A 25,152-nucleotide genomic window follows, 5' to 3' on the forward strand; every position below is an offset into this window, starting at 1 on the left:
CTACCGAGTGACTATGGTGCCGCCGGGCAGGTATCGCCCACGTCGCATGTCGCCTGGAGTTTGCATCGTCTTGAATGTCCGTTCAGGGGACGGAGTCTGCTAGCGGCATGAAATTGGATGTTTCATGACATTCCCTGTGTCAACAAGGGGCTTTTGTCAAGCCACCAAAGCAAAGCCTCGGGCCGAGTGGCTGCATCCATGTCGCCTAAGCTTTCAAACACACGCTCCACGAGGCGCGCACGCGCAGGACTACCCGCCGGCTGCTCCCTGATTCGTGTGTCGACCTTGGACAGCAGAGCCCGCAGCAGGATCAAATTGACGTGTGGAACCATTGCGGCAAGACAGACGGCGAGTGTTTCTGCGACGTCATGGCGGCCCTGCAGCTGAGCGATGCTCACCTGGTCGTCGACTCGCGCAATGCACCACCAAGCAAGCGAGTCGCTTCGGTCCGACAGGGATTGGACGATGGTCATCAAAGCGACCTCCAGCTGCGACGCACTGAGCTGTTGCTTTGGGAAGCATGTGAGCAGCAAGTCGACGTAGAACGGTGTGAGCTCCCTTGTGCATGGGGCACCGCATGCATAGAGAGCCAGCACGACGGAATGTGCCGACTCGAACGCGTCCTGGAAACGTGTGTCTTCCAAGTACGGTCGACACATCGGCAACCCGAGCTGCTCCAACATGGCGTGCGGCAACTCGGCGACCCACTGCTCCATGACGAGCAAGAAGTAGGTGACGTGCATGCGCTGTGCAAAGCTCACATGTGCCGCAGGTCGGCCGCCCGGCACGTCCTTGTGCCGTTGCAGTAGGTCATGTGCCATGGAGCTGACCACTTGTGTACACGCACTGGCGTCGCGGCTCAAGACATCGAGCGCCGAATAAAACACCACGCGGTACGACTCGAACCCATCGAGGCCGAACGTCGACGTGATCCAGTAAACACGCTCAAAGATTCGCAACACATGTGCAAGCGCATCAAGATACGGCTCTGGCACATTGCTCGTCGGCATCGCAGGCCATTCGCCGTTCGTCCGCTCGCACTCGGACTTGTCCGTGGCCGGCGGATATGTCTCGGTAGGCGACGGACACTGCTCAACGATGATGCCGACAACCGCATCCAGCACAAGTGTCAGTGTAAATAGATAGGTCTTGAACACTTGCCAGATCTGTGTAGTCCGCTCGCGGCTTGCGGGCTCGATGTGCGCCGTCTCTAAGCCAGCCAGTGCAGAGGATGTCCAAGCATCGTCGAGCTGCATAGACCCAGTAAACCACCTCCGAAGCATGCCGTAAGAGCGGCCGGGGTCACTTGCATCCGAGTTACTCGACGCCATGGGCGGGAATGGTGCCTGGGCCTCAGCGTCGTCTTGGTGGCCCCACAAGTACGCAATGAATTCCTGGGGACTCGTTGCAGCGCCGAGCCGGCGGATAGCGGATGCCAAGAGCCTAGCAAGTGGTCCTGCATGTGCATACAGTGGGTGGGATTGGACGCGCGACCGCCATGCATCGGATGTGCCATGCGCAGGGAGGCTCACAATGCCGCGTGCATCGGGAGATGCATCGCAGAAAAGGCCAGTTGACGTGGCCCTTTCCACATCGAACACATCCAAGACGAGCGGCATCGCTGCCTCGATCCATGTCTTGTCGCTCACGGTGCGCATGCTCGCCTCAGAAACCATGTCCACGACACTTGCTGCTAGGGTGAGTGAAGCAGTACGTGAAGCCACGTCCCAGTAGGAGTTTTTTTGCAGCGCGTCGGCCAAAACAGCGGCCCAGGCATGTTCAAGTGTACGTGTGTGTCGACCAAGATGGAACCAGAGAGAGAATCGTGTGCGTTTGTTGCGCTCGCTCAAGACCCCGTGCACGAGGCCGGTTACCGTCGCTAGTTTCGCGAGGTATGTGCGAGGCACAGACGAGGATGGATGTGGTGGTGCTTGGGCTCGAGACATGGACGCGGTCGGCGTAGTGGGCACTGCTTTCCCACGGGTATGGTGAGGGTGGTGCACGTCGTGGTCGACACGATGCACGCCTTCGAGTATCGCTTGCAGCCAAGCACCAAGTTCAGCGGGCGCCGAGCGCGGTGCTGCTCGACGAAGAGCCTTGGAAATGATGGTAACTCGCTCACTGACAGCAAATGAGAGTGCCTGTGCGATGCCTGTGGCTCGCTCGACAGCCTGTTGTGTGGACGCATTCACATCTGAAAATGCAGGTGCATTCCATAGCGCAGGCGATCTTATAAGTGCCTCCGAGAAGTCTGTCACATTCAGCAGAGACATGCTAGAAAGAAAATGGCCAATAGAGCCGTACAATGCATTCCTGTCAAGGAGGTCAATATGCGACTGGTTCACGGGGGATGCGAGAAGCAGGCGGCGTAGTGATTGGTATGCTGCATCATTGGTTGCTGCCATGCTCGAGGAACAAACTTGCGCTCACACCAGCGGGAATCACACCGCCTCTCTTGTGACAGCGAGGCAGAGGAGGCAAGTGTCTCCTCTACGTAGGCCACTGTGTGTGGAGGAATCACGGCGGTCGTCGCGCGCCTGAGGCGGAGTTCATGTGGAGGAGCGAACTTGCCGCATGTTTGCCGCATGTGCCACACACGACATTCGGCGGACGCGATCCACGCCCACTGACGTAAATTGGGCCAAAATTCACGACTGCCAACGTTGGATCGCACGCGCTGGTCGACACTCGCAGACGGCCTGCACCCCCACATTGCTGCACGCCACACACACATAGATGCCACGACCATCGCCAGCGACGCCTAGTAAGCGCAGCAGTGCAGCGTCGTCTCCCTTCCAAAAACTAGCGGAAAACACCGCGGCGCAAGCGTCGTCTACACCACCGAAGCCACCAGGCACGTCGCCAGCACAACGCATTGCTCGATCATCTCCGAAACCAGAACCCCGCGACCCACATGACGCATTTCTAACACCACGCGCGCTAGAAGGCACACAGCATCGCCGACTCCGGACAATATTGCAAGAATTTATCAAAGAAGCCACAGCATGGGAGGAGGAACATACGTTCGATGGGATTCGATGGGCCACCGAGGCTGCACAGGCCTGGGACGACATATACGCGGCGCTGGCGCCAACAGACCCGCACGGCCAAGTGCAAAATGATGACGAGCAGCGGCGTGCGCGAGTCATCCCTCTGCTAGTCCAGCTTGAGCAAGCAAGCGTACACCTGAACAAGATGCAAAATCGACTTGTGCGTATGACCACCCATGAGCCAATGACTCACACGTCCTAGGAAAAGCATGCTGCGCGGATGCAGACACTGACAGATGCAGCGCATGCACTTATGCGTGACATGGCTGCTGGCGGCCGCGAGAAACAGATCATGTGCGAGCCGATGTGGGGCACATGGTCCATGTCACGCTTCGGTATGTATGGTGGGCATGAGTTTCCACCCATCATTTGTTAGGGACACTGGTCTGACATTTTCCATGAACTAGTTCGTGCCATGTCGAGTTTAAGTTCGCAATACATGTTGTCGACTGTGCACGTATCGACGCTACTACCGCAACTATGTGCGCCTCCACGATCGGAGCCCAGCAATGCGTCATCAAAGCCACGCTCTGCTTTGACTATGCTGATCAAATTGCCATGTCTGCACACGTCAGGCGTCACGGCCAATGCACCGTCCTTCGGCTCTGATGCAGATGCTCTTGCAGGCGCTAGTAGACACTTTTTCGAGCATATATGTGAGACAGAAGTCCGCAGTTGGTCATAGACAAGGTCGTTTGACTGCGAAGCAGACGATGTACAATAAGGACATGCGCGTCTTGGGCTGTGGGATGCAAGAATCAAAGTGTTCCTGCGTGAGAGAGTGTGAATGGGGGGGGGGTGACTCTATGCCTGTGGTATCTTAGTAAGCAAGCAGGTTGTCAGAGGCGTTTCGTCAAGACGGCTGCACAGGGAGAGATCAAGATCGGGCGTCGTAGCACATCGGGCCAGGGAGGGAGGAGGAAGACAAAGAAAATATCGTGGCAGAGGAAGAAACGGCTTTGTTCTCCAGCGTGGTGCATGACGACGCTTTGTCGGCGGGAAGACAAGAGCAGGGCTACCGACGTGCTTGTCGCACCTGACGGCCATTCCATCACGCTTGCCTTTCGGTAACGCATTGTGTCTCGCATCGAGAAACACTACATCCATCTCTTGTGCTTGTTTGTCTTGCTGGGAGCACATCTTCCCATTCATTCATTCATGTGGCACACACCTGACGACTTCTGTCCTACACTTACATCTGTAGACCAGCGATGCACAGAAGAGGCGATCCATGACCTCATGGAGCCTTTTCTTGGGCAAGATGCGCCACCCATTCCACCGCTCGCTCGTGACGCACACATCACATACTTGAAGCGGCTTCTAGAGCCACTCCCTGCGCCATACGTAACATTTGATGCGAATCGCGCGTGGATGCTGTACTGGGTCGCACACGCGCTGGATTTGTTGCGTGCACCGCTGCGTGGGTCTCTTCAAGCGCGGGCTATTTCGACGCTTATGCACTTTCAGTCGCGTGACGGAGGCTTTGGCGGCGGACCCGGCCAGATTGGCCACCTCATGAGTACATATGCAGCGGTATGTGCACTTGCAATCCTTGGTGGACCAGGCACAGTGCCCACTGCACTCGATCTGGAAACAGGGCATAGTGTAGATGTCGGACGGGGCGCGTGGGATGCGATTGATCGAGAGCGCATGTATGCGTGGATGCTGCGCTTAAAGCAGCCTGATGGCTCATTCCTTGTGCATGAGAATGGTGAGACGGACGTTCGTGCTACGTACTGCGTTGTGGTCGTCTCCATGCTGCTGGGGATCGCGACAGACGAACTGCTTGACAAGACAGGCGCACACCTCCGCAGCTGCCAGACGTATGAGGGCGGGTTTGCCGCTCTTAGCACGCCATCTTACGCGGTACAAGGTACAAAAGTGGTGCCGGCTTTGGACCCAGCGAGCCAAGTTGCCCAAGGGGAGGCACATGGCGGCTATGCATTTTGTGCACTTGCATCGCATGCACAACTGCACCTTGTCGGCAAGGCTCATGACGGTGTGGATGTGGATGCGCTCGTGCGCTGGGCAACGTCATTGCAGGGATCTATTGCGTATGAAGGTGGTGGGTTCCGTGGTCGTACCAACAAGCTTGTGGACGGATGCTATGGCTGGTTCTGCGGTGGTGGGCTCATGACGGTCCTGGAAATGCTCACAGACAGGAGCCGCCAGCCCCACACTTGTGCGAGCGAGCGGGTACGGGCCACGTCGCCATCACCGCCATCACCGCCATCGCCGCCGCGCATCTGTGCGACATCGCCTGTGGCGTCGCCACTGTCATCGTCGTCATGGTCTACCGAGACCGATGTCGCGTCGTCCTCAGCCATAACTCTGCTGCATCGAGATGCGCTACGCACCTACATCCAAGTTGTCGCGCAAGTGCCACGTGGCGGCCTGCGAGACAAGCCAGGCAAGCGGCCAGATGCGTATCATACGTGCTACAATCTGTGTGGCTTGTCCATGTGTGAACACCGGCTGCGCTGGAGCGCAGAAGCCGCGTCGCGCGCCGAGCAAGTGTACGACGCACAGGTGCTCCCGGGCATGAAGCAGGACTCGCCCGGTCTAGACGCATCGCATCGTGCGTGCTTCGTACAGAGCTTGGCATGGTCAGACACAATCGCATCGACTACGACTGAACGGCCGAGTGTCGAGGGCCACTCACCCGATCTACAACGTGGGTCTTGCGCACGTAGCGCGAATGATGACGCATATGTACAAAACAAGCGCCAGCCTTGAGCTGGGCATCGGCGCGCCGACCTAGAGCTCATCGTGGAAGCGCTTGAGCATTTCCTGTGCCACCCTCTTTTCATCGAGGCCTGCCTCACGCGCGCTGATCCGGAACTCGATGGTGCTGATGAGCCCGGTAATTGTCCCGAGATGTTCGTGCATGACCTCAATAGCGTCTTTCTGCAGTGGGTACCCATCGGCGTCAGCGCCTGCCTGTAGTTGATCTTGGATCTCCTTTTCATCCGCTTGCAGTAGTTCAACAAACTCCTTTTCGGCAACATTCATGGCTCTCTTTGTATCGTCCGGATTCTCCATCAACAGACGCTCGATGGTCTTTTGCGTCTTGTCCGCGTGCTCTGCGAGACGCATGCCCCATTTGTCGCCCAAGTGCTCGCGGAGCTTCTCAGCGAGCAATTCTTTGGTGACGGGGCCATCAGGCGTTTGCTCAATGACGCCCTCCTCCTTCTTGAGCTTCTCACGCGCATCGAGCAGCTTCTTGAGAAGCTTACGGTCTTTGAGCCTTTGGAGCTCGGCCTCTCGGGCCTCGTCTGAGTCGTCTGGCTGCGCGTCGGCCATGAGACTTTCCAGCTGCCTGACGAGCTTGAGATTGTCATCTTCATGCACGCCATACGCAGTCTCTTCTTCTTCGCGCGACGTAGCCTGCGCCTGTGCTTTCGCCTCCGCACGCGCCTTTGCTTCGGCCTTCCTTTGGGCCTTGGCATCCGCCTCAGCTTTGGCCTCTGCCTCACGCGCGGCTTGGGCCGCTTCGGCCTCTGCGCCACCCAGCTGCTCGTCGATCCACAGCTTGATGTACCGGTAGCGCATGGAGCCGCGATACTTGACAGCATGCTTGGAGTTCTGTGTAGATACAAAGTACAGACCAGGGAGCTTGTCTTTGGTTAGCTCAGGGTCCAGGACCTTTTGCACGGTCTCGACGACGCCGTCTTTGCCCGCGTATACGAAAGCAAAGGGGATGCGGCCATAGTAGTCGAGTGCAAGTGAGCGGTACATGGGCGATGTCTTGCCAATGGGTGTCACAAGCACCAGTTTGGCATTGGCACTTGACTCCTTGTCTAGGAACGTCGAAAGATCTGCCGCATCGACCTTGCGCACGACTTCTGACGGCAGCGCATCGAGTGCAAAGTCCATGATGGCCTTGCCACGTCGTTCGCCAACATATTCGCGCGGAATGCGGCGCTTCGTCGCAGGGAACAACTTGATGGTGGGAAACCCTTTCACGTCGTACTTTGTGCAGATCGATTGCAAACTTGCATCGTCACAGTCCACATATGCGAGCTTCACGACGCCATCAAGCTCGTTGGCGACGCGGGTAAAGTGTGGTGCCAGATTCTTGCAATGCCCACACCATGGCGCGGTAAACGCAACCAGTGCCGGCTTGTTGATGTTCAGGATCTCATGTTCAAAGTTCGCGGGCGTCAAGCGAATCACGGAGCTCTTCTCCGAGAAAAGCGCTCCTTGTACGCCTCTAACAAGCGCAAGAGAAAGCAGGAGTACGGCTAACCCGTGCGCGAGTTTCGATAGAAACAACGTGGACATGCTGGGAGGATGGTCGTACGTTGACTAAATTAGCACGATAGGAATGAGGGCGAATGGAGCGCGTGGAAGAGAGAAAGAGACACACACAGGCAGTGAGGGTGTGTGAGTATGCAAATACAGATAAGGACGCAGTACGCGTTCCTAATGAGTAACCACCAGCAGAAAGGCTCAGTCTCACTCGCTCCGTACAACGAGAAAGCGCACGCAATACCAGCGGCGGATACAGCTATCAGCCAGTCTCGAAGGCCTAGGGAGAAAAGAAGTCGTTTCGCACGTCTGGATAACAGCCTTGAACCTTCCACGTCTCAATTCCGCTGCCACGCGCCACGCGTGTCACTGCGCTGAGCCAAGGGGGCGGGGGCCTGTCGTCTGCACCGCCGTTCATGATTCGTGCCACTCTCCTCACGCGAGAGGGACCTCCACGTCAGCGTATCTCACGTGATACATCATCCACAGAATGGTCTCGATGACGACGCGTCGAGATCCCTCGTTGCTGGGCAGGCAGCCGGCTCTGTCTGCGAAGAGAGAAAAGTGTGCGTGCGAGTGTGCGTGTGTGCGGGAGGAAGGGCTTGCTTGATTCCAGGGTACAAAGTACCACAGGGTGGGGGGAGTCGCATGCTCCGACACGCTGGCGTCGTGTATGCACGAAAGGCCAGCGGACCTTGCCGGCCGTACTCGGCTCTCACAGCAGCGGACTTTCTTCGCGCGCAAGCGGCGCGCGGTGCCAATATGGAGGCTGATCCGCGCGGCATCGACTACGACTTGTTTGAGTCGCCATCGCCCGAGTATGAGCGGGAAAAGCGTCTTGCACCTGCTGTGTCTGACACGCCGGCGCCCGTGGCGACGATGCAGCGAGTGATTCGTCAGGGTGATTTCCTCGCTGCGTCGCGTCTGTTTGAGCAGCTGTGCGAGCTAGGCACGCTCTTGGACATGCCACTTGACGAGTATGCACATGCAGCACGGTGGTGTGCCGCGTCAGGCCAAGTGCAGCAGGCAGTCAAGTTCCTTCATCGTGTGCCGAGTGCATCGACGCACAGCCTCGACACATCGCATCAAGTCGCACAGACGCTCCTATGGCTTGCTCAAGCGCATGATCACGACGTAATAGAGCAGGCCGTACTCACCGCAGCGAAGCATGGATTTGCACGCGTGCTTCCTCACACACTCAGTGCCATATACCAGGGGCCGTTCGGCGGCTCTCCACACAGAGCCCAGTCGCTGTGGTGTGCGGTGGTGGATGAGCTGCGTGCTCGCGATACGGACGTGGAATTCCTCACACATCTCTATGGCCGTGTCGTCCGTGCACAGGTGCGCGGACGGCACCACATGTCAATTCACGATACCCTACTTGGACGACGCGAGTCAGGCGAGTCGGTCGCGGAACGGATGCAAAACACAAAGCTGGTCGCTCGTGCGGTTTTCCCGCTAGATATACGCACAGAAGCCCTTCTTCGTGGTGAGAATGTACGTCCACGACGTGGGGCCCGCATGTCGCTGCGTGATCGCGACCGGTTCTCGCACCATGCACGAGCAGGCGATCTTGCTCGCATGCGCAGTGTGTTATTGGGCGTAGCGGGACAGGGAACGATGCCTTCCGTCGAGCATGTGGCAACGCTATTGTGCATGGCAGCTCGACACGAACATGTCGATATGCCAGCGAGTGATACCAAGCCAGCGTACCGCGTGTCAACAGGGATGTATTTGCGCCCCTTGCGCCGTCGGCTTGTATCGCGGTTTCCTGGCCTGTGGGAGACTGCGACTCTTCGTGCACGTGAGAAGGAGGGTGACTGGCTTGGCGCGCTGCGCTTGTGGCAGCGGCGGTTCGAGCCCATTGCTGGCGTGCGACAAGCAGCGGTGGATGAACTGCTTGCTCAACATGGTGCGTCGTCTGACTCACTACAGCGCCGGACATACGCAGCTGCCGTTGCACGCAACAGTGAGCGACGACCTGGGCATGAGCGCCAGGCACGGCCGCGTATTATGCCGACGCCGTATGCGGTTGCGACCGTATTTCGTGCGCTTGTTCGTGGATATGGTCCGCAGGCCAAGCCACTTGCCCTGATGTACGCTTCGTTTGTCGACAGAGTTATGCCGGGGGGACCCGAGGCGAGTGTGGCCTGTTTTGAGGCGTTTATTGCCATGTCAAGTCGCGTCGATCCCAAGCGCTTTGTCAGCCCCAGGGCTGAGCGGAGGCATGCTTCTCAGCTGCCTACGATGTGGACGATGCTGCGTGATATGCAGAAAGCTGGCCTTCTGCCTCGCTCGACGACATGGACACTCTTCCTACAAGCCCTCGCGCGTGATAGGTCACGTACCAAGTGGCACTTGGTCCTTCGCTTGCTTCGTGCCATGAATGCGCAGCATGATGCACCACAGGCATTGCCTCGTGCTACGCCTGCTACGTACAAGGGGCTCTTGCATGTGTTGATGCGCGTTCGGTCCACAGGTCGAATACGATGGCGCCGGAACAAGATCTGCGCGCTTTTGGCTCGACGCCGTATGTATGAGGCGTCCGATCCAGGGCCAGGTTCAAGTCCAAGGCCATAACACGCTTTGTAGTTGGGTAGCAGCGGTGTATCCTCAACACCACCCAACACCACCGACCACCAACGCCCTCTCTCGCTTCCTTCTGCTTATATAGCTGAGATACCAGAGGCGTCCCACATAGGACTGTGAAAAAAAAAACTTGCATGCATCTATGAGAACACGGTTCACCCAACATACTCCCCGTCTAAACACGAATCAATATATACTGGGACTAGAGAAACGCTGGTGGGTTCCGTGGAAAGCAACATGACAGACTGATCATAAAGAGAGATGTCGCATCGGAAGGAAGGCGTGGGATGAAGGAGAAACATAAGCAGCGAAATAACCTTCTTCATACGGTCAATAAAGCTTTCCTGTCGCACGACTAATCGACGCGCTTGATGGGATGAAGCATAGAAGGGGCGCGACACACCTCCGGATTGTTTTTCCAGCCCATGTAGAGTTCTTTCGCATGTTGTGCGTGGTAATAAAACGACGAGTCCTTGTGGAGGTTCTCATTTTTCTTCTCGTAAAAGTCTTGGCGATTTAGGAGCTGGTTCAGTTCATGCAAGTCCCAGTCGTGTCGGAAGTAGATGGGGTGCGGGGCAAAGACACCCTTGAATGGCAGCGGAAGCGTATACGTGAAGCCAGCTTCCGGATAAAACGACTGGTTGTGCGAAGGAGGAAGTTGAGAGTGCAGAACCAAGGTCGTTGGCCAGGCCTCGCAATGGAGCGACTTCTTTGCCTCGGCATTGACGACATTCATGGCCTCAAGCAGGCCTCGGCTCATACGCATGTTTGTGCCGATCGAAGCACGGCGGTGCGTGTTCCAGCCTTCGGGATAGTTCTGGACGTCATGTGTCCAGTACCAGCCGCTGCCGCGGGGATCGAAGATGGGGCCTAGCGTGATGAGATCCGCCTCTTCGCCGACCTTGGATGTCTCGGGTATAGGCGTACGCCAGATCTGCTCTGAAGCAGGCACGTTTGGCATATACCACGTCTCGTACTTCGTCATGCCTGGCTGTAGTGGCTCGCGGCGCGCATACTCTTCGATGCCCTCGAAAAAGTCCAGATAATTGCCGATGTAGCGCACGTCCATTTCCCAGTTGTACACATAATCGTATTCCTGGTGGTTGAGCCAGAATGTTTGCAGTGCCATCAGACACGCGCGGTACGAGGTCTGTGCAATCATGTTGTTAATGAACTTGCCTGGCAGACCGGCATACAGCACCTCGAGCTGCTTCTCCGACCAAAACTCTACCAGGCCCCAGAACTCGCGTGGCACACTCGTCACAAGCACGCGATACCGGTCCCATTCGGACGTAAACACGCTCAGGTTCGGGTCTTTGACCTCGACGAGAATGCGGACATCATACGGCATATTTGGGTTGTTGAGCGAGAGCTCGCTGATCATCGCGCGCAGATTCAAAATATCGTCTTCACGCCATGGATATCCCTGATACGAGCGCATCACAATGGCGGTGCGCTTGATCGCTGGGTTTGTGAGGTACTCCAAGTCGCGTGACGAACTGCTCGCGTTTCTGCCGCTTTGTGCAAGACGGCGCTCGTAGCAGTTGTCCATGAGCTCGCGCCAGTCAGGCGCAAACACTTGGTCCTTCCGACGCGTGTTGTGACGCACAAGCCGATTCCGAAGCTCCTGCTCATATTCATGGGTCGGCATGTGTTCTGGGCGTGGCAAGCCATGCAGTGGGTCGTATCGTAGCTTTTCAAGCGCCTCAAACGAGCTCATCTTGGTCTGTTGCGCGATTATATGAGGATTCTCTGGATCATCATCATATATTTCCACAGATGTGGGCAGCAATTCATCCGGCAAGCGGTAGGTAATTTTCAGCGCCTCGTCCGTGTACATGTTGTAGCGCTCCTGGTACGTAATGCATTGACCAAAGTCGAGGCCCACGAGTTTCGGATCACCAACGATCGGTTCCGGATGCGTGTCAGGTGTTGGGTGCGCATTTGACGGTGAGATCGGCACGATTTTGCCATGCGGACCAGGGCATTGGTCAAACTGTGGGGGGAACGTGCGATGTCGTGGAGCCACTGAGATCACATGGTTCGCAGCATCGCGCGGAACATGTGCATTCGGATCAATGCGATAGTAAGCGAGCTCACGCCCATTCTGGGCGATGCAGGTTGAAGAGAAGCAATGCGCATATAGTGCCAAACGTCGCGACGGTCACGATGGTCTTCCAGCGCATCATGATCCAATGAGACACGTACAAGAGTACAAAGGACACAAATCCAGCGAACCCAAACCGTTCGTGGTCGTGTGATGTGTCGTGTTTCGTTGGTAGGAGCGGCTGCGACACAGGCCTTGGGAGCTCGTGCTTCGAGTCTATCAGGGGCGGTAGCGCTTCGTACGGTTTGAAATGAAAGCGCTGTGATACATTTTGCTTCTCATCTTCACTGTCTTCCTGAGTATGTATCACATGGCCTCCATCGGAAGTGTCCTTCATGGCCACACGGTCGAGCCAACGCAACTCACGTTTTTGCGAGTTTTGGGCGATGTCCAGGAAGCAGCAATAAACTCACGTCCACCCAAGACAGACGTTTCCATGACGCGCGACTTGTTCGGCAAACGCTAATATCGGCCGAACCCCAAAATAGCCAGCAGCTCCACATGGTGTGGGGGTTATTCGTTCGTTCGTTCGTTCGTGTGTTAGTTTACATTGGTGTCGATCTTCATTTATCGTTACTGCAAGATCGCATCTACCGTGCGCACGTATCCGTGAGGTGTGTTGTATTTGAAAGTGCTACGCAACAACGCTATGAGGCATCTCATGCTTACAATTCTGCGACCAGCGCAGGATCAATGTCGGACCTTTTAGCTTGGGCTTGCGCATATCTCATCCGTGTACGTCTCGAAGGCGAAATCTCATCTTCTTCAAAGGCTTCTTCATAGTAATGTGCGCGTCGGGTATGTTTCTGGTGCTGCTTTCGTTCGCGATGTTCTCGAGGCCGGTGGCGCTCATGGTGTTGATGACGTACAGGAACAGTTTCCTGCATCGAGTCCTCAGGAGCATCCTTGAACTCAGACGAGTCGTTAGAGCTCGGGAAGCTAGTGTCATGTTCCAAGTTTGAGTTGTCCATCTCAGTGGAAATGTCAGGGACAGGACGGCGGCGTGGTGAGTGTTTTTTCGTCGTCATCGTCTTCCCCTGCGAGCCATCGACACGCATGTTGTTTTTATTACCTGAATGAATGCCCGCTACTGCTGCCGCTGCTTGTTGACCCTGGTGACCTTGGCTTTGTTCGGCAAGTCGTGGCTCACGCTGCGCTTGTTGGTGGTCCGAAATGTACACGGGATGGCCGAATTCATCATACTGGTATTCGACATTGTACAATGCATTTGGCTCGTAGGATACGGGCTGTGATCCGTAGTATTCATGGGTGACGAACGGCGGATGCTGCGGTGGTGACTGTGGCTGCGGTTGTTGTTTTTGATGAGCGGGCGTCGAGTTTTTGGCTCGCGCTACAGCCTTTGTCGAGCGAGGCCGGCACTTCCGCAAGAGCCAATATGCTATCAAGCACAAAAACAGTAGGCCGAAGAATCCACCGACGACAATACCTGCAATTGCGCCGTTACTGATTGGTTTTCCATCGTCGGCGTGAGCATTCGATGAGCCATTGAGCCTGGCTGTCGAAGACGCATTTGGTATCGTGGATGTTGCCGTGGCGTGAGCATTCGAGCCTCTTAATGTGGTGGGGGTTGCGCTTGCCTTGCTGCTATTTTCTCCGCTATTGCTAGGTGAGACACTGGTATCTGAAGGACTAGGTTCAAAGGTAGTAAACGGTTTTGTGTTGCTCGAGAAAGTATGCTTGTTCTTGCCGGTAGGGATCCAGTCCGGTACACCTTCGCGCTTCTGCCGATGCCTTCGCATGATGCGTTGTCGCGCGAGAGGGTCCAGCCCTTGGAGCATGATGGGAATTCGGTGGCGATGATGAATCCAAGATCTATGGCTGAAGACATTCAGGTACGGTGGTTCCTGCCGTGTGCCAATCGAATGTATGCGCGTCTATGCACAAGCCCAGGTATGCGATCTTTTACCTAAGCATACTCGATGCCCCGCGCCAAATTTTTGGGGGGGGGGCACGCGTTTGTTGCGTGGGCATGATAATTTGGATAGGGGAGGGGTGTCGAGCTATGCGTCTCCCACATATTGGCAAGATAAAATAATCTGTTGATTTTCTTCTCCCGTCGTCTAGGTGGTTTATGACACGGTGCTTATAGAGACCGAATACGCATTGGCTCTGTGTACGGCCCGCTTTGTTGCGGATAGAAACGCCGTTGTCCGGGGTTCGAGTCCCCGCGGGAGAATTTCTTTTTTGACCCGCCGATGCCTACTTAATCGGGGAAAGTGAAAGCATCGTGGTGGGCGTTTCTAGAAACCACGTGGCCGTCCAACAGGAACCCTTAGGTGGAACTAGCTTGACTATGGCCATTACGTTGGGTAAATGATGGGGGCCTTTCAGCATGCGTGGCAGACCTATTTCACGCACGATACAAGAAACCTTGAAGAAGTAACATGAGTTGTTGAAAACATACGTTGGCACTTTGGGACTTGTGTTAGAAACGTGCATATTTTTTTTTTTTTTTTTGCGACATAGTGCAAAGATCTTTTGTGACTATTTATCGCATCCAATGACATTCCTCTAGAAAATGAATCATGTAATGATTTGCTGATTTTTTCAATCTCGCCCGCACCATCTATACGCACGTCTCACACTAAGGTAGCGCGTGTGACTCGTCAGTCTTGATCCTTGATCCAACTCCTCGTTGACCCAGGCGCATGGACGTGACGGGTGTGCTGCAGCGGCTCATTGTACGTCCTTCTCGGACGATTGGGTGGCTTGTAGGAGTGTGGGCAGGCGCTTGGTGCACCTACTATGCGTTGCAAGAAATCAAACGAGGACTCGTGCTTTCATCAAGACGGAAAAAGTATCCACTGAAGCAACGCAAAGGAGAAAGGCTGGTGTCGGATAAGGATTGGTACGGGGAAGCTGATGAGGCGGAGCGTCAGAACATAGTGGCACGCTTCGGCGTGATGCGCTTTGCTGGGCGGTACTTGAATGTGACGGCTGAGTGGCGCGAGCAAGGCGCTTGGGAATGGATTTGGTGGAAAGTTGTGCACTCTATGATATGGAACCGTGGCTTTGGATTTGACGGGGGCTTTACGCATGATCTCAAGAGTCCTGGAGGCCTTGCGCGCATAGAATCTATTCTCCCGGTCGAGCCACTCGACATTGGGAGATTGTGGGGCCAAGATACCAATGAGCCAGCGGCTCCCCGCACAGGTGTATCTTATACATGGCTTGGCACAAAGCACATGCCTTATCCAGTGACACGGTCTCACAATCTTGACCGATCCTGTCTTTGGAGATCAGCCTGTGGCCAGTGTGTTGAGTCCATGGCGTATGCGGCCTATGCCATGCAAGCTGCGCGACTTGAAGTGCGTGGACCTTGTTCTTGTATCGCATAATCACTTTGATCACCTTGATCTGTCGATTGTACAGAATGTGTCGTCCCATGCTCAGTGGATTGTGCCCACTGGTGTTGGACATTTATTGCAGCAGAATGGCGTGTCATGTGAGCGAGTGCACGAGCTGAGCTGGTGGGACGAATGGCGACAGCCGTGCCATGTGCGTGTACGTGGAGAAGCAGGGGCGACTAGTGAAGCGTCGACCGTTGAGAAGCGCGAGCTTGAGGTAGCAGCTGTGCCTGCGAGTCACTGGAGCGCACGCACGTTGTTGGACACGAATCGGAGTCTATGGAATTCGTATGCTGTACGGTGTGCAGCGCAAGACAAGCAAGCAGCTACACTCTTTTTCTGTGGCGATTCTGGCTACAGCCCATTGCTGTTTTCGTCGATTGGTCGAATGTATGGACCGTTTGACGTCGCATCCATCCCGATTGGCTCTTACGAGCCTAGGTGGCACCTGAGTTTGCAGCATATGGACCCGCACGGTGCTGTGTGTGTGGCGCGAGATGTGGGCGCACGACAAAGTTTTGGAATGCATTGGGGCACTTGGTGTATGAGTGGTACGTACCTACGAGAAGAGAGGAGATAAGGAATGGCACAGACACTGTGGAGATGGGACGCATTGGATTGGACTGCGATACTGACACAAGCGTGTACATGCGACGCATATGCAGATGAGCGATGGGATGCGCCACCGCGTGATTTGCCCGCAAGCGCTTGTTGACGAGGGGATGCCACGTGCGTTTGTCAAGACCGTGCCACTTGGACAAACGCAAGATATCGAGACTATGGAATCGACGGGGTCGTGATGTACCACGCGGAACGAGGCGTGATCGTCGTGAACACATCGCCAAGCCCCGTGACATATGTACACGCACACGATGAGAGGGCGTGAGATCTATGCGGCGGCTGGGGAGTGCGCGCGATCCGTCTAGAATGCGCGGTGCGCCGTGACGAGGGGGTCACGCACTTGATCTACCTCGGTGCGACAAGCCACAAATCCATAGAGGGAGGAAATGTGACGGTCGCAGTGAGGCGGGAGGCGGGAGAGGGGGTTGGTAGGGAGAGATGCATAGGTAGACAGGGCACATATAGGTAAGTATCTGGATCTATGCTTGTGTTTCATTTCGCCACTAGTGTACGATGGCATCAGCATTCAGAGGGAAGGGCGCCTGGTGCAAACGCTTGCCCTGCTCAAAAGCATGAGCCAACGGCAGGTGTCGACCGAGTGTGTCCTCCTTCTTGACCTGGTATATGCGGACGAGCCAGTTCTCACTCGTGAACACTTCGTCGAGCGTATCGAGAGTAGGCGACGTCGATGGACCCATGGCATTACGTGCGCGATCCATGCCTGCTTGACCGCCAAACAGATCGTTGTAGCGGTGGTAACTCATCTTGTACATGAGGCAGTTCCGCATGGTGGCTGACGCTTTGTCATCGACGCGGTACTCGCCATTGGAGAAGAACTTGTGCTCCTGAATCTCGTCAGGCCACAGGCCCTGAGAAATGCGGATCATCCACAGGAACTTGTTGAGGTCGTCACCGCTGTAGCCGAGGAGACCGCCGAAGATGATCAGGACGTAATCGACATCGTGCTTCCTCAGGATCGGGTAGGCACGCTCCTCGGACGAAGCCATGGCCTTGCCGACGGTAGCAATGTGAGTGTTGTTCCATGTGTTGTTGTCGACGAGTGTCGTGCGGTCGGCGAAGCCGGCAATCTGATAGCCATAATCCCACCAGCTCATGACCTTGGCATCCTGGGGCGTGTTTTCTCGTAGCCAGTAGTAAGCCTCGCGGAAATCGTCGATGATCACCTGGTTGCCGTCGGGCGTCTGCGACGCGAGGACGACGGACGGCGACGAGTATGCCGATGACGTAATGAGTGTGCTGTGCAAGATGAACATCTCGAGGACGATGCCGACGCATCCGAGGACGAGCATACGAGCTTCGAGAGGCATGGTGCGGACGGAGCGCCCGTTTTTGCGAGAGGCTTCGGAGCCGACGGGGCTTCCCGCGTACACGTCGATCAGCGCACTCGTGGCGAGTGCCGCACACACACACACACACGGCGTGAGCGTGAGGATAAGACGTACCATGACGCCGGAGAAGTACGAGGCCATGACGGCGTAAATGACCACGAAAATGTGCTCGTCACGCAGGTGGTGGAAGAGGAAGAAGAGACCTGCGGGGAAGAGGTAGACGAGGCAGTGAAGATCAAGGAAGTACGTGGGCCAGGCCGGTGGCTGGTGCTCGGACACTGATGCAATGATGGGGATGTGTTTCTTTGCATACGCCGTGTCCCAGAGCGAGTAGAAGCGGCCGGTCCAAGGAGCAATGTAGCCGGCATACGTGAGCATGACGAGGGCCGCGAAGGCCGCGAGTGCCGTGACAGCGACGAATGTGCGAACGAGCACTTTGAACTGCTGCGAGGACACGTACTTGCGAACAAGCTCGGTCAGGGCGATGAGCTGGAGAAGACCAAACACGCCTAAAGCGGCCATGTGCTCGGACGTCCTTACGGGCTGGAATCCGACGAAGGGGATCTGCATACTTGCGAGCGTGCCGATCGCATAGAACGAAGAGTAGGCGACATACAGACGCTCGGAGAAGCGGCCCATGAGCACGAGCACGAATGCATGGAGCGGGATCATGTTGGTGATGAACACGTATCCACCCCAGGCAGCGACCATGTAAAAGTAGAAGAGGGCGGTGAGAGTGCCAAAGAGCATGGAGCCATCACGCACAGCACGCACCCACAGGTAGAACGTAAAGAGGAGGAGGAAAATCGCGATGGCCTCGTTGTCGTACGAGCCCGCGACTGAGCGCGAGATGTAGCCGGGCGCAATGCTGATGAAGAGCGCAGCAAGGAGTCCAGCTGAGTCGTCCTTCATCACGGACGTAAACAGGTACGCAGCAAGGACCGTCAGCACACTGAAGATCGGGGCCAGCATGACGCAAATATCGCGGATGTTCACAGGGATGTTGAAAAAGTGTAGGATGTTGTACAGGGTGCCACTTGTGACCATGAGACCTGGGAACACCGTGCCACCAGCTGCACGGCCCAGCGGGTACCAGGCTGTGGGATCGAACCAGTTCCAGAAGCGGTAGTATCCATCCTTCGTGAGTACCTTTGTCGCGCGGAAATTGAACCACGGATCGAATTCGTGAATAATTGATTCGTACCGCACGACGGCAAACAAGCGCGACGACACAGCTGCCGCCGCCACCATAATGAGGATCACCGTGCGCAGGAGCGACGCTACATTGCGTTTCGTCTCCAGCGTGCTATTCCACGCCATGATCAGGTCGGTCCGTCGTTCGGTCAACTTGATCGGTCGTCGTCGTCAATGTCGTGGACTGTCCACACAATCGCTCGCACACACGTACGTTCACTTGGATTTCCACACACACACCCACACACACACCCACACACGCACACACACACGCACTCACACACACTCAGACGCACGCACTCAGGTTTTTTTATTTTTGCCCACTCGGACCTCTTCTCTGCCGAGCCTCGTCGTCTCACAAGCACAGGGGGGACTGGGGGCGCGGCGCTGGCTATCCACCTACATTGACAGCTGCAGGCACTGACTGTAGCCCGTCCAGATATGGGTGTGCCGTGCATGGTCATTTGGACCTGCTTGGTCTGTTTGGAGGATACACCTGCGCTGCCTTACGAGCGCAGCCGGTGCACGCTTGCACCCGGCCCATTCACATGCCATGTATCACGTGGTAGCTCCACCCCTCGTTGGGCCGGTAGCCCACGCGTCTGTCCCACATGACCTAGCAGGGATGGCTGTGACGCAAGGCAGAGCGCCAAGCACAGATTGACATACGCACGAGTGACTCGCTAGTCATTGGCCCTTGGGCATCTGTGGTGGCTCGAAGGAGAGAGAGAGAAAGAAAGAGAGAGTTGCGCGGCTGCCCATTCTGTGAAGACCCACTTGAGCTTTTGAGCAGAGCTCTTTCTTTTGTGTGCGTGCGTACTAAGAGCCACGCATTCGTTTGCCTGGCTCTGCGGGTGTTATTGCACCCGTAAGTATGCGGCATGAATATACCTTGGCACATGTCCACGTTGCGGATGTGGACGTGGATGTGGCGTATGCGAGTCCTGCGTTGGAACGAGCGATCTGTGAGTGTGACATGTCGCGCACGCCGCGAGCCGTCTCACTTGTGTCACTTGCGCGTGCGCGTGCGTCAAGTTCGGCCCTAAGTGCCACGGGCAGCATGGTATGGGTACGCGCAGCCCCGCCAGGCATGGCGCAGGACGATACGAGCATGTCGATCTATGTACATCCGTCATTGGCAGCGGATGCCCAAGCAGCAGCAGCAGCAGCAGCCGCCACGTCCGATGCACAAGTGGCTGTGCGTGGCGTCGAGCCGATGGCACTTACCGCGGTGTATGTGAGTGTGCCCCCACCCGACTACGAGCGGCTGTCGGCAGATCCGCCGGCACTACGGGATGCTTGGGATGGTCATATCCTGTGGAATCGCTCGACATACCCCGTGTTGGACACACAAGCACGCATCGTGATGACAGAGCCCGTGGAGCAAGGTGTTGTCGAGAGCGCGACGACTCGCGTGTTTGTGGTGCGTGATGATACATCGGCGGCGCCGGACCTGGGTGCGGCAACGTCGAGGACACCTGGCTCACGAAGGAGCGACGCCGACGCGTCAGACGCAGCCACAGACAGCATGTCAGCGACGGAGGCGGTACCTGTGGTGGATGAGCGCTTTTTGGCGCCGGAAGACGCCAAGCCGCTTCCACATTCGTTCCATGCGCGGATTGTGCCGCGGTCGCAGCTTGTGTGCGATGCGATCGAGGCATGGAAGCAGCGGAACAACAACGTGTACGTGGACGACGCGAGTGTGGTTCTTGTGCGTGAACAAGCGCTTCTGTCGATGGCGATCTTTGACGGAAGCTGGGCGATCGTACGTGCCGTTCCTGATCACCGGCCGCATGTCGTGCGTGTGTTTGCTACGTACGACGCGAGTCTCGCGCTGGACGATGCGTATGTGCCGCCCATGCTGCTGCAGAACTTGTGCACGACCGAGTCGTTTGATCCGCTGAGGTCCGTGACGCTGCAACTGGAGCCGTCGTCGACGCATCTTCTGGACGAAGCAGCGAGTGTGCCTTGCGAGCAAGTGAGTGCGTTTCCAGCCAAGCCGCCGTTCATGCCTTTCGCCGAGTACGTGTGCGTGGCACGGGTGTCGACGCCGATCTCGACGGACCAAACGTACATCGTGCAGTGTGACATGGCGCTTCGGCAATACCTCTTCAAGCACCCGCGCATCCTGCGCGAGGGCGACATCCTGGCTGTGGCGATTGATGCGCGTGGCGTGCGATACGTGCGGCGAGAGTACGATCGCTCCACGCCCCCGGAGCAGCTCGCAGAGATTGTGTGGAAGGTCGACATGCCAGGCGTCCCTGTCATGTACCTGCGGCATGCCATCTACTACTGCGTCACGGACATCACGCCGCGTGTGACGAATCCCGAGTCGTTGGACGAGGCCGTGTCGCCTGCGTACCCAGCGCTGCGCCAGTGGTACATGGACCTCGTGGCGCGCGGCTCCATCGACAGTCTTGGATGCTGGCTCGATGCGCGGCAGGCGTGCGTCGAGCAGAAGGATGCCGTGTCGCGCCGCGTCGCAGATGTGCGCACGTGGCACAACCTCGTGAGCGAGACGCCGCCCTGTCCGCCCGACGGCACATGCCTCACACAGCCGGGCACGCCGTTTGCGCGCCTATGCTCGCTCGTGAATGCCATCCTGTCGGACGAGGCGCAGTCCATGGGCTTGCACTTGCATGTGCTGTTGGATGGCGCGCGAGGCGTCGGCAAGCGAACGCTCGTTCACTGGGTGGCCCAACGCACGGGTGTCCACGTGTTTGAGATCGCATGCTCTCTGCTTGCGAATGACTCTGATTCACCGACAGAAGGCGTCCTCACTGGACGTGCACTGCGTGCGCGCACGTGTGCGCCGTGTATATTGCTGCTGCGTGATATCGATGCTCTGATCCGCAAGGGAGCGACCGGCTCAGAGCTGGGCGGTGTCACCAAGATGGTCAAGAGCTGTATTGACATCACCCAGGAAGACCTGGTGATGGTCGTTGCGACGTGTGAAGATGCGGCGCATTGTCCACGCGCGCTCCGCGCGCTGTTCAACGAGTCACTCCGACTCGATCCCCCACCCGAGAAGGCACGTGCCGAGATCCTGCGCACGGCCCTCGCGTCGCATGCCGTGGGGGCCGACGTCGATGTGCCGTCGCTCGCTCTGCAAACGGCTGCGCTTCTCCCTGCCGATCTGCAAGACATGGTCGCTCGCGCGTGTCTCGCGAGCATCGAGCGTGTGGCGGCGACCCAGCCAACAGCGACCATGGGCGACATAGTGGCAGCTCGTCCGCTGATCCTTGCGGCGGACCTAGACCGGGCTCTCGCACAGGTGCGTGTGAGCTACAGCCAAAGCATCGGGGCACCCAAGATCCCGAATGTGACATGGGACGATGTCGGTGGCCTCGCGAGCGTGAAGAACGAGATCCTCGACACAGTGCAGCTCCCGCTCGAGCATCCCGAGCTGTTCGCTGACGGCGTGAAGAAGCGCAGCGGTGTGCTGCTGTATGGCCCGCCCGGCACAGGCAAGACCCTGCTTGCCAAAGCCGTCGCGACGACATGCTCGCTGAACTTTTTCTCTGTCAAAGGTCCTGAACTGCTGAACATGTACATTGGTGAGTCAGAGGCCAATGTCCGTCGTGTGTTCCAACGGGCTCGCGATGCAAAGCCATGCGTGATCTTTTTCGACGAGCTGGACTCGATCGCTCCGAAGCGTGGGCGACACAGCGACTCGAGTGGTGTGATGAACCGCATTGTGAGTCAGCTGCTGGCTGAACTGGACGGCATGGCCTCAGGCTCTGCTGCGAGTGAAGTGTTTGTGATTGGAGCGACGAATCGACCAGACCTGCTAGACCCTGCGCTGCTGCGACCTGGCCGCTTCGACCGTCTCCTGTACCTGTCGGTCGCAGAGACCGACGATGCACAGCTGAACATCCTGCAAGCGCTGACGCGCAAGTTTGCGCTTGACGAGGACGTCGGTGATATGCGCGTCATTGCACAGCAGTGTCCTTTCAACTTGACGGGTGCCGACTTTTATGCGCTGTGTTCGGATGCCATGCTCAAAGCCATGACGGAAAAAGCCGCCGAGGTTGACGCTGCTGTTGCTCGTGTGGATGCCGAGCCCCGGACCGGCGAGCGTGCGCACTGGCCGAAGCCCATGAGCGTGCCATTTTATCTTGCGAAGCTTGCCAAGCCACACGAGGTGCATGTGCGTGTGCATCGGCGTCATTTTGAAAGTGCGCTGAAAGACCTGACGCCCTCTGTCTCTCCGCAGGAAATGGCACATTACCGCGAAGTGCAACGGACGTTTTCGCAGCCTCAGAACAAGTCGACGACCCCTACCGCCGATTCGTCGGCATCCATGCCGTTACCAAAATCGCAGTCGCAGCCACAGTCGCAGCCGCAGTCGCAGCCGCAGTCGCAGCCGCAGTCGCAGTTGCCACCCGCAGTCGAAGCCACAGCCGCAGCCGTAGCTGCACCCCTCCCACCATCATCACCATCTCCTCATCGCCAAGACGATGCTGATCAAGTACGCTTTGAAATGCTTGGTGAAGAACGACAGAAAAAAGCACCCATTACGTCCGCCTCAAAAAAGAAGGGCAAGAGTCGCGCAACATAAGATTCCACCCACATAGACGCATGCCATCATAGACGCGGTCGTCACTGATGGTCCATGCTCTTTTATGCACGCACATAAGCGTACACGATTTGGAACGCTTGCATGTAGCGACGACGACCGATCGATCAGATTCTAAAGGAAACTACGTCATGGCATACCATGTTCCCCCCCCCCCCGCACTAACGACTGGTACATGCACCGATCGTGCATGGCATAGTAGCGCGCGTTCGAGCCATGGGATGCGGACGACTCCGGCCAAGCATGGGCGCGGTAGGGGGTCGGAGGGAGAGATGAAGCAGGAAGAGAAGGCATGGCCGCGATCTCCACATGGCCCATGCACACACGTGATCCGGCAACCGGCTGGTCGTGCAGGCTTGACGGTGATGGTGTGATGTGCGTTGTCGGAACGTGGGGGGAAAAGGCGGGGCGAGCAAAAAAAGAACGTGGCGGGCGCTAATTTCCCGGGGAAGGACGGAGCACCCCCGGGTTTCCTAGTCACATACACTTACATTGACTTCAAGATGAAGGCTACAGTTATTGGTGCTGCAGGTGGTATTGGACAGCCACTCTCATTGCTTCTCAAGCAATCGCCCTATGTGAGCGACCTCTCGCTGTACGATGTGGTGAATGCCCCTGGTGTGGCGGCTGACCTGTCGCACATCAACACGGCATCGCCCGTCCAAGGTTTCCTGCCTGAGAATGATGGGCTTGCGAAGGCCGTGCAGGGCTCAGACCTAGTGATTATCCCCGCTGGTATGCCACGCAAGCCAGGGCAAACGCGTGACGACCTGTTCAATGCCAATGCTTCCATTGTGTACGGCATTGCCGAGGGCATCGCCAAGGCGGCACCCAAGGCATTTATCCTTGTGATTTCGAACCCGGTGAACTCGATGGTTCCGATCTTTGCTGAGGTTCTCAAGGCCCACAACGTGTACGACCCCAAGCGTCTGTTTGGTGTGACATCGCTGGACCTCGTGCGTGCGTCGACGTTCGTGTCGGAGGCCGCTGGCGCAAAGAAGGACGCGGCGAACTACCATGTGCCCGTCATTGGCGGCCACTCGGGCGTGACGATTGTGCCATTGCTCTCACAAGCCAAGCCATCATTCCAGGCCGACCAGCAAAAGATCGAGGAGCTGACGAACCGCATCCAGTTCGGCGGTGACGAGGTCGTCAAGGCCAAGAACAACGCTGGCAGTGCTACGCTGTCGATGGCCTTTGCCGGTGCTCGGTTCGCAAATGCAGTGCTTGCTGCTGCGCAGGGCAAGAAGGCTGAGCTGCCGGAATTCAGCTACGTCGACCTGGCTGCTGATGAGGCAGGTGGTAAGGCCGTCAAGGACGTGATCGGCAACGACATTGCCTTCTTCAGCGTGCCCCTCACTCTGGGTCCTAACGGTGTGGAGAAGATCCAATCTCTTGGCGACATCAGCTCGTTCGAGAGCGAGCTGATCAAAAAGTCCATTGAGTCGCTCAAGGGCAACATTGAGAAGGGTGTGTCCTTCAAGCCAACCAAGCTCTAAGTACGCAGTGTGTAGCTCTTTAGCATGAGTGACTAAGTTAGCGAGCTAACTAGTTATGTGACTTTTTTTCTTGTCGTCATCGATTTTGCTTTGTGAACACACAGCAGGCATGATATGCCGGCCTGTTGGCCGTGTCGCGTGCTGATCTACTACAGGTAGGTGTCGTGTCACTACTGACCGGAAGCGAGCCGTGATGCATCGTATGTGGCGAACTCGCATTAGCTAACCGAGGTCGTCCCCACGTGAAAGAGCTGTGCAAGGTCTGAAGCCTCCACACCGTAGAGATGCGGCGAAAACTGGATCGATCTCGTTCGCACGAACATTGCGTGTCGCGCGCACGCGAAAGAGAGAGCGAGAGAGAGAGAGAGAGAGAGAGAAAGAGAAGGAGGTGTGACTGAGTGAGTGAGTCGTAGCTTCTGCGTTTAGCGCTGCATTCCAGACTTTCCCGAAATTCGCTCAAACCATTCAAGCTCTTGTACTGTCTCGAGCCAAAGTGCTTTGCAGCGTGATTGATCAATCGCTTTCTCCTGCGACAGATCGGCGCG

General features: G+C 56.8%; 11 protein-coding genes across 11 annotated transcripts; 6 read left to right on the forward strand and 5 right to left on the reverse strand.

Moving 5' to 3' along the window:
* Window positions 1-122: 122 nt before the first annotated feature.
* Window positions 123-2,405, reverse strand: MGL_3799 (uncharacterized protein; the record flags this gene model as incomplete). Its single annotated transcript, XM_001728959.1, has 1 exon — window positions 123-2,405. The coding sequence occupies one exon, from the start codon at window positions 2,403-2,405 to the stop codon at window positions 123-125; it is 2,283 nt and encodes a 760-aa protein (XP_001729011.1).
* Window positions 2,406-3,312: 907 nt separating this feature from the next.
* Window positions 3,313-3,735, forward strand: MGL_3800 (uncharacterized protein; the record flags this gene model as incomplete). Its single annotated transcript, XM_001728960.1, has 2 exons — window positions 3,313-3,385; window positions 3,458-3,735. The coding sequence occupies 2 exons, from the start codon at window positions 3,313-3,315 to the stop codon at window positions 3,733-3,735; spliced, it is 351 nt and encodes a 116-aa protein (XP_001729012.1).
* A 473-nt stretch (window positions 3,736-4,208) lies between these two features.
* On the forward strand, window positions 4,209-5,743 carry MGL_3801 (uncharacterized protein; the record flags this gene model as incomplete). The annotated part of the gene is made up of 3 exons (XM_001728961.1): window positions 4,209-4,583; window positions 4,731-5,564; window positions 5,696-5,743. The coding sequence occupies 3 exons, from the start codon at window positions 4,209-4,211 to the stop codon at window positions 5,741-5,743; spliced, it is 1,257 nt and encodes a 418-aa protein (XP_001729013.1).
* Window positions 5,744-5,807: 64 nt separating this feature from the next.
* On the reverse strand, window positions 5,808-7,334 carry MGL_3802 (uncharacterized protein; the record flags this gene model as incomplete). Its single annotated transcript, XM_001728962.1, has 1 exon — window positions 5,808-7,334. One exon carries the CDS (start codon window positions 7,332-7,334, stop codon window positions 5,808-5,810), a length of 1,527 nt encoding a protein of 508 aa, XP_001729014.1.
* Window positions 7,335-7,949: 615 nt separating this feature from the next.
* On the forward strand, window positions 7,950-9,881 carry MGL_3803 (uncharacterized protein; the record flags this gene model as incomplete). The annotated part of the gene is made up of 1 exon (XM_001728963.1): window positions 7,950-9,881. One exon carries the CDS (start codon window positions 7,950-7,952, stop codon window positions 9,879-9,881), a length of 1,932 nt encoding a protein of 643 aa, XP_001729015.1.
* A 364-nt stretch (window positions 9,882-10,245) lies between these two features.
* Window positions 10,246-11,730, reverse strand: MGL_3804 (uncharacterized protein; the record flags this gene model as incomplete). The annotated part of the gene is made up of 1 exon (XM_001728964.1): window positions 10,246-11,730. One exon carries the CDS (start codon window positions 11,728-11,730, stop codon window positions 10,246-10,248), a length of 1,485 nt encoding a protein of 494 aa, XP_001729016.1.
* A 932-nt stretch (window positions 11,731-12,662) lies between these two features.
* On the reverse strand, window positions 12,663-13,796 carry MGL_3805 (uncharacterized protein; the record flags this gene model as incomplete). Its single annotated transcript, XM_001728965.1, has 1 exon — window positions 12,663-13,796. The coding sequence occupies one exon, from the start codon at window positions 13,794-13,796 to the stop codon at window positions 12,663-12,665; it is 1,134 nt and encodes a 377-aa protein (XP_001729017.1).
* An 870-nt stretch (window positions 13,797-14,666) lies between these two features.
* Window positions 14,667-16,080, forward strand: MGL_3806 (uncharacterized protein; the record flags this gene model as incomplete). The annotated part of the gene is made up of 3 exons (XM_001728966.1): window positions 14,667-15,326; window positions 15,451-15,916; window positions 16,031-16,080. 3 exons carry the CDS (start codon window positions 14,667-14,669, stop codon window positions 16,078-16,080), a joined length of 1,176 nt encoding a protein of 391 aa, XP_001729018.1.
* A 409-nt stretch (window positions 16,081-16,489) lies between these two features.
* On the reverse strand, window positions 16,490-18,655 carry MGL_3807 (uncharacterized protein; the record flags this gene model as incomplete). Its single annotated transcript, XM_001728967.1, has 1 exon — window positions 16,490-18,655. The coding sequence occupies one exon, from the start codon at window positions 18,653-18,655 to the stop codon at window positions 16,490-16,492; it is 2,166 nt and encodes a 721-aa protein (XP_001729019.1).
* A 748-nt stretch (window positions 18,656-19,403) lies between these two features.
* On the forward strand, window positions 19,404-23,090 carry MGL_3808 (uncharacterized protein; the record flags this gene model as incomplete). Its single annotated transcript, XM_001728968.1, has 1 exon — window positions 19,404-23,090. One exon carries the CDS (start codon window positions 19,404-19,406, stop codon window positions 23,088-23,090), a length of 3,687 nt encoding a protein of 1,228 aa, XP_001729020.1.
* A 521-nt stretch (window positions 23,091-23,611) lies between these two features.
* Window positions 23,612-24,607, forward strand: MGL_3809 (uncharacterized protein; the record flags this gene model as incomplete). The annotated part of the gene is made up of 1 exon (XM_001728969.1): window positions 23,612-24,607. The coding sequence occupies one exon, from the start codon at window positions 23,612-23,614 to the stop codon at window positions 24,605-24,607; it is 996 nt and encodes a 331-aa protein (XP_001729021.1).
* Window positions 24,608-25,152: the final 545 nt, after the last annotated feature.

This window comes from Malassezia globosa (genome assembly GCF_000181695.2).
Source record: "Malassezia globosa CBS 7966 chromosome Unknown mgl_sf_12.1, whole genome shotgun sequence".
Taxonomy (NCBI): Eukaryota; Fungi; Basidiomycota; class Malasseziomycetes; order Malasseziales; family Malasseziaceae; genus Malassezia; species Malassezia globosa.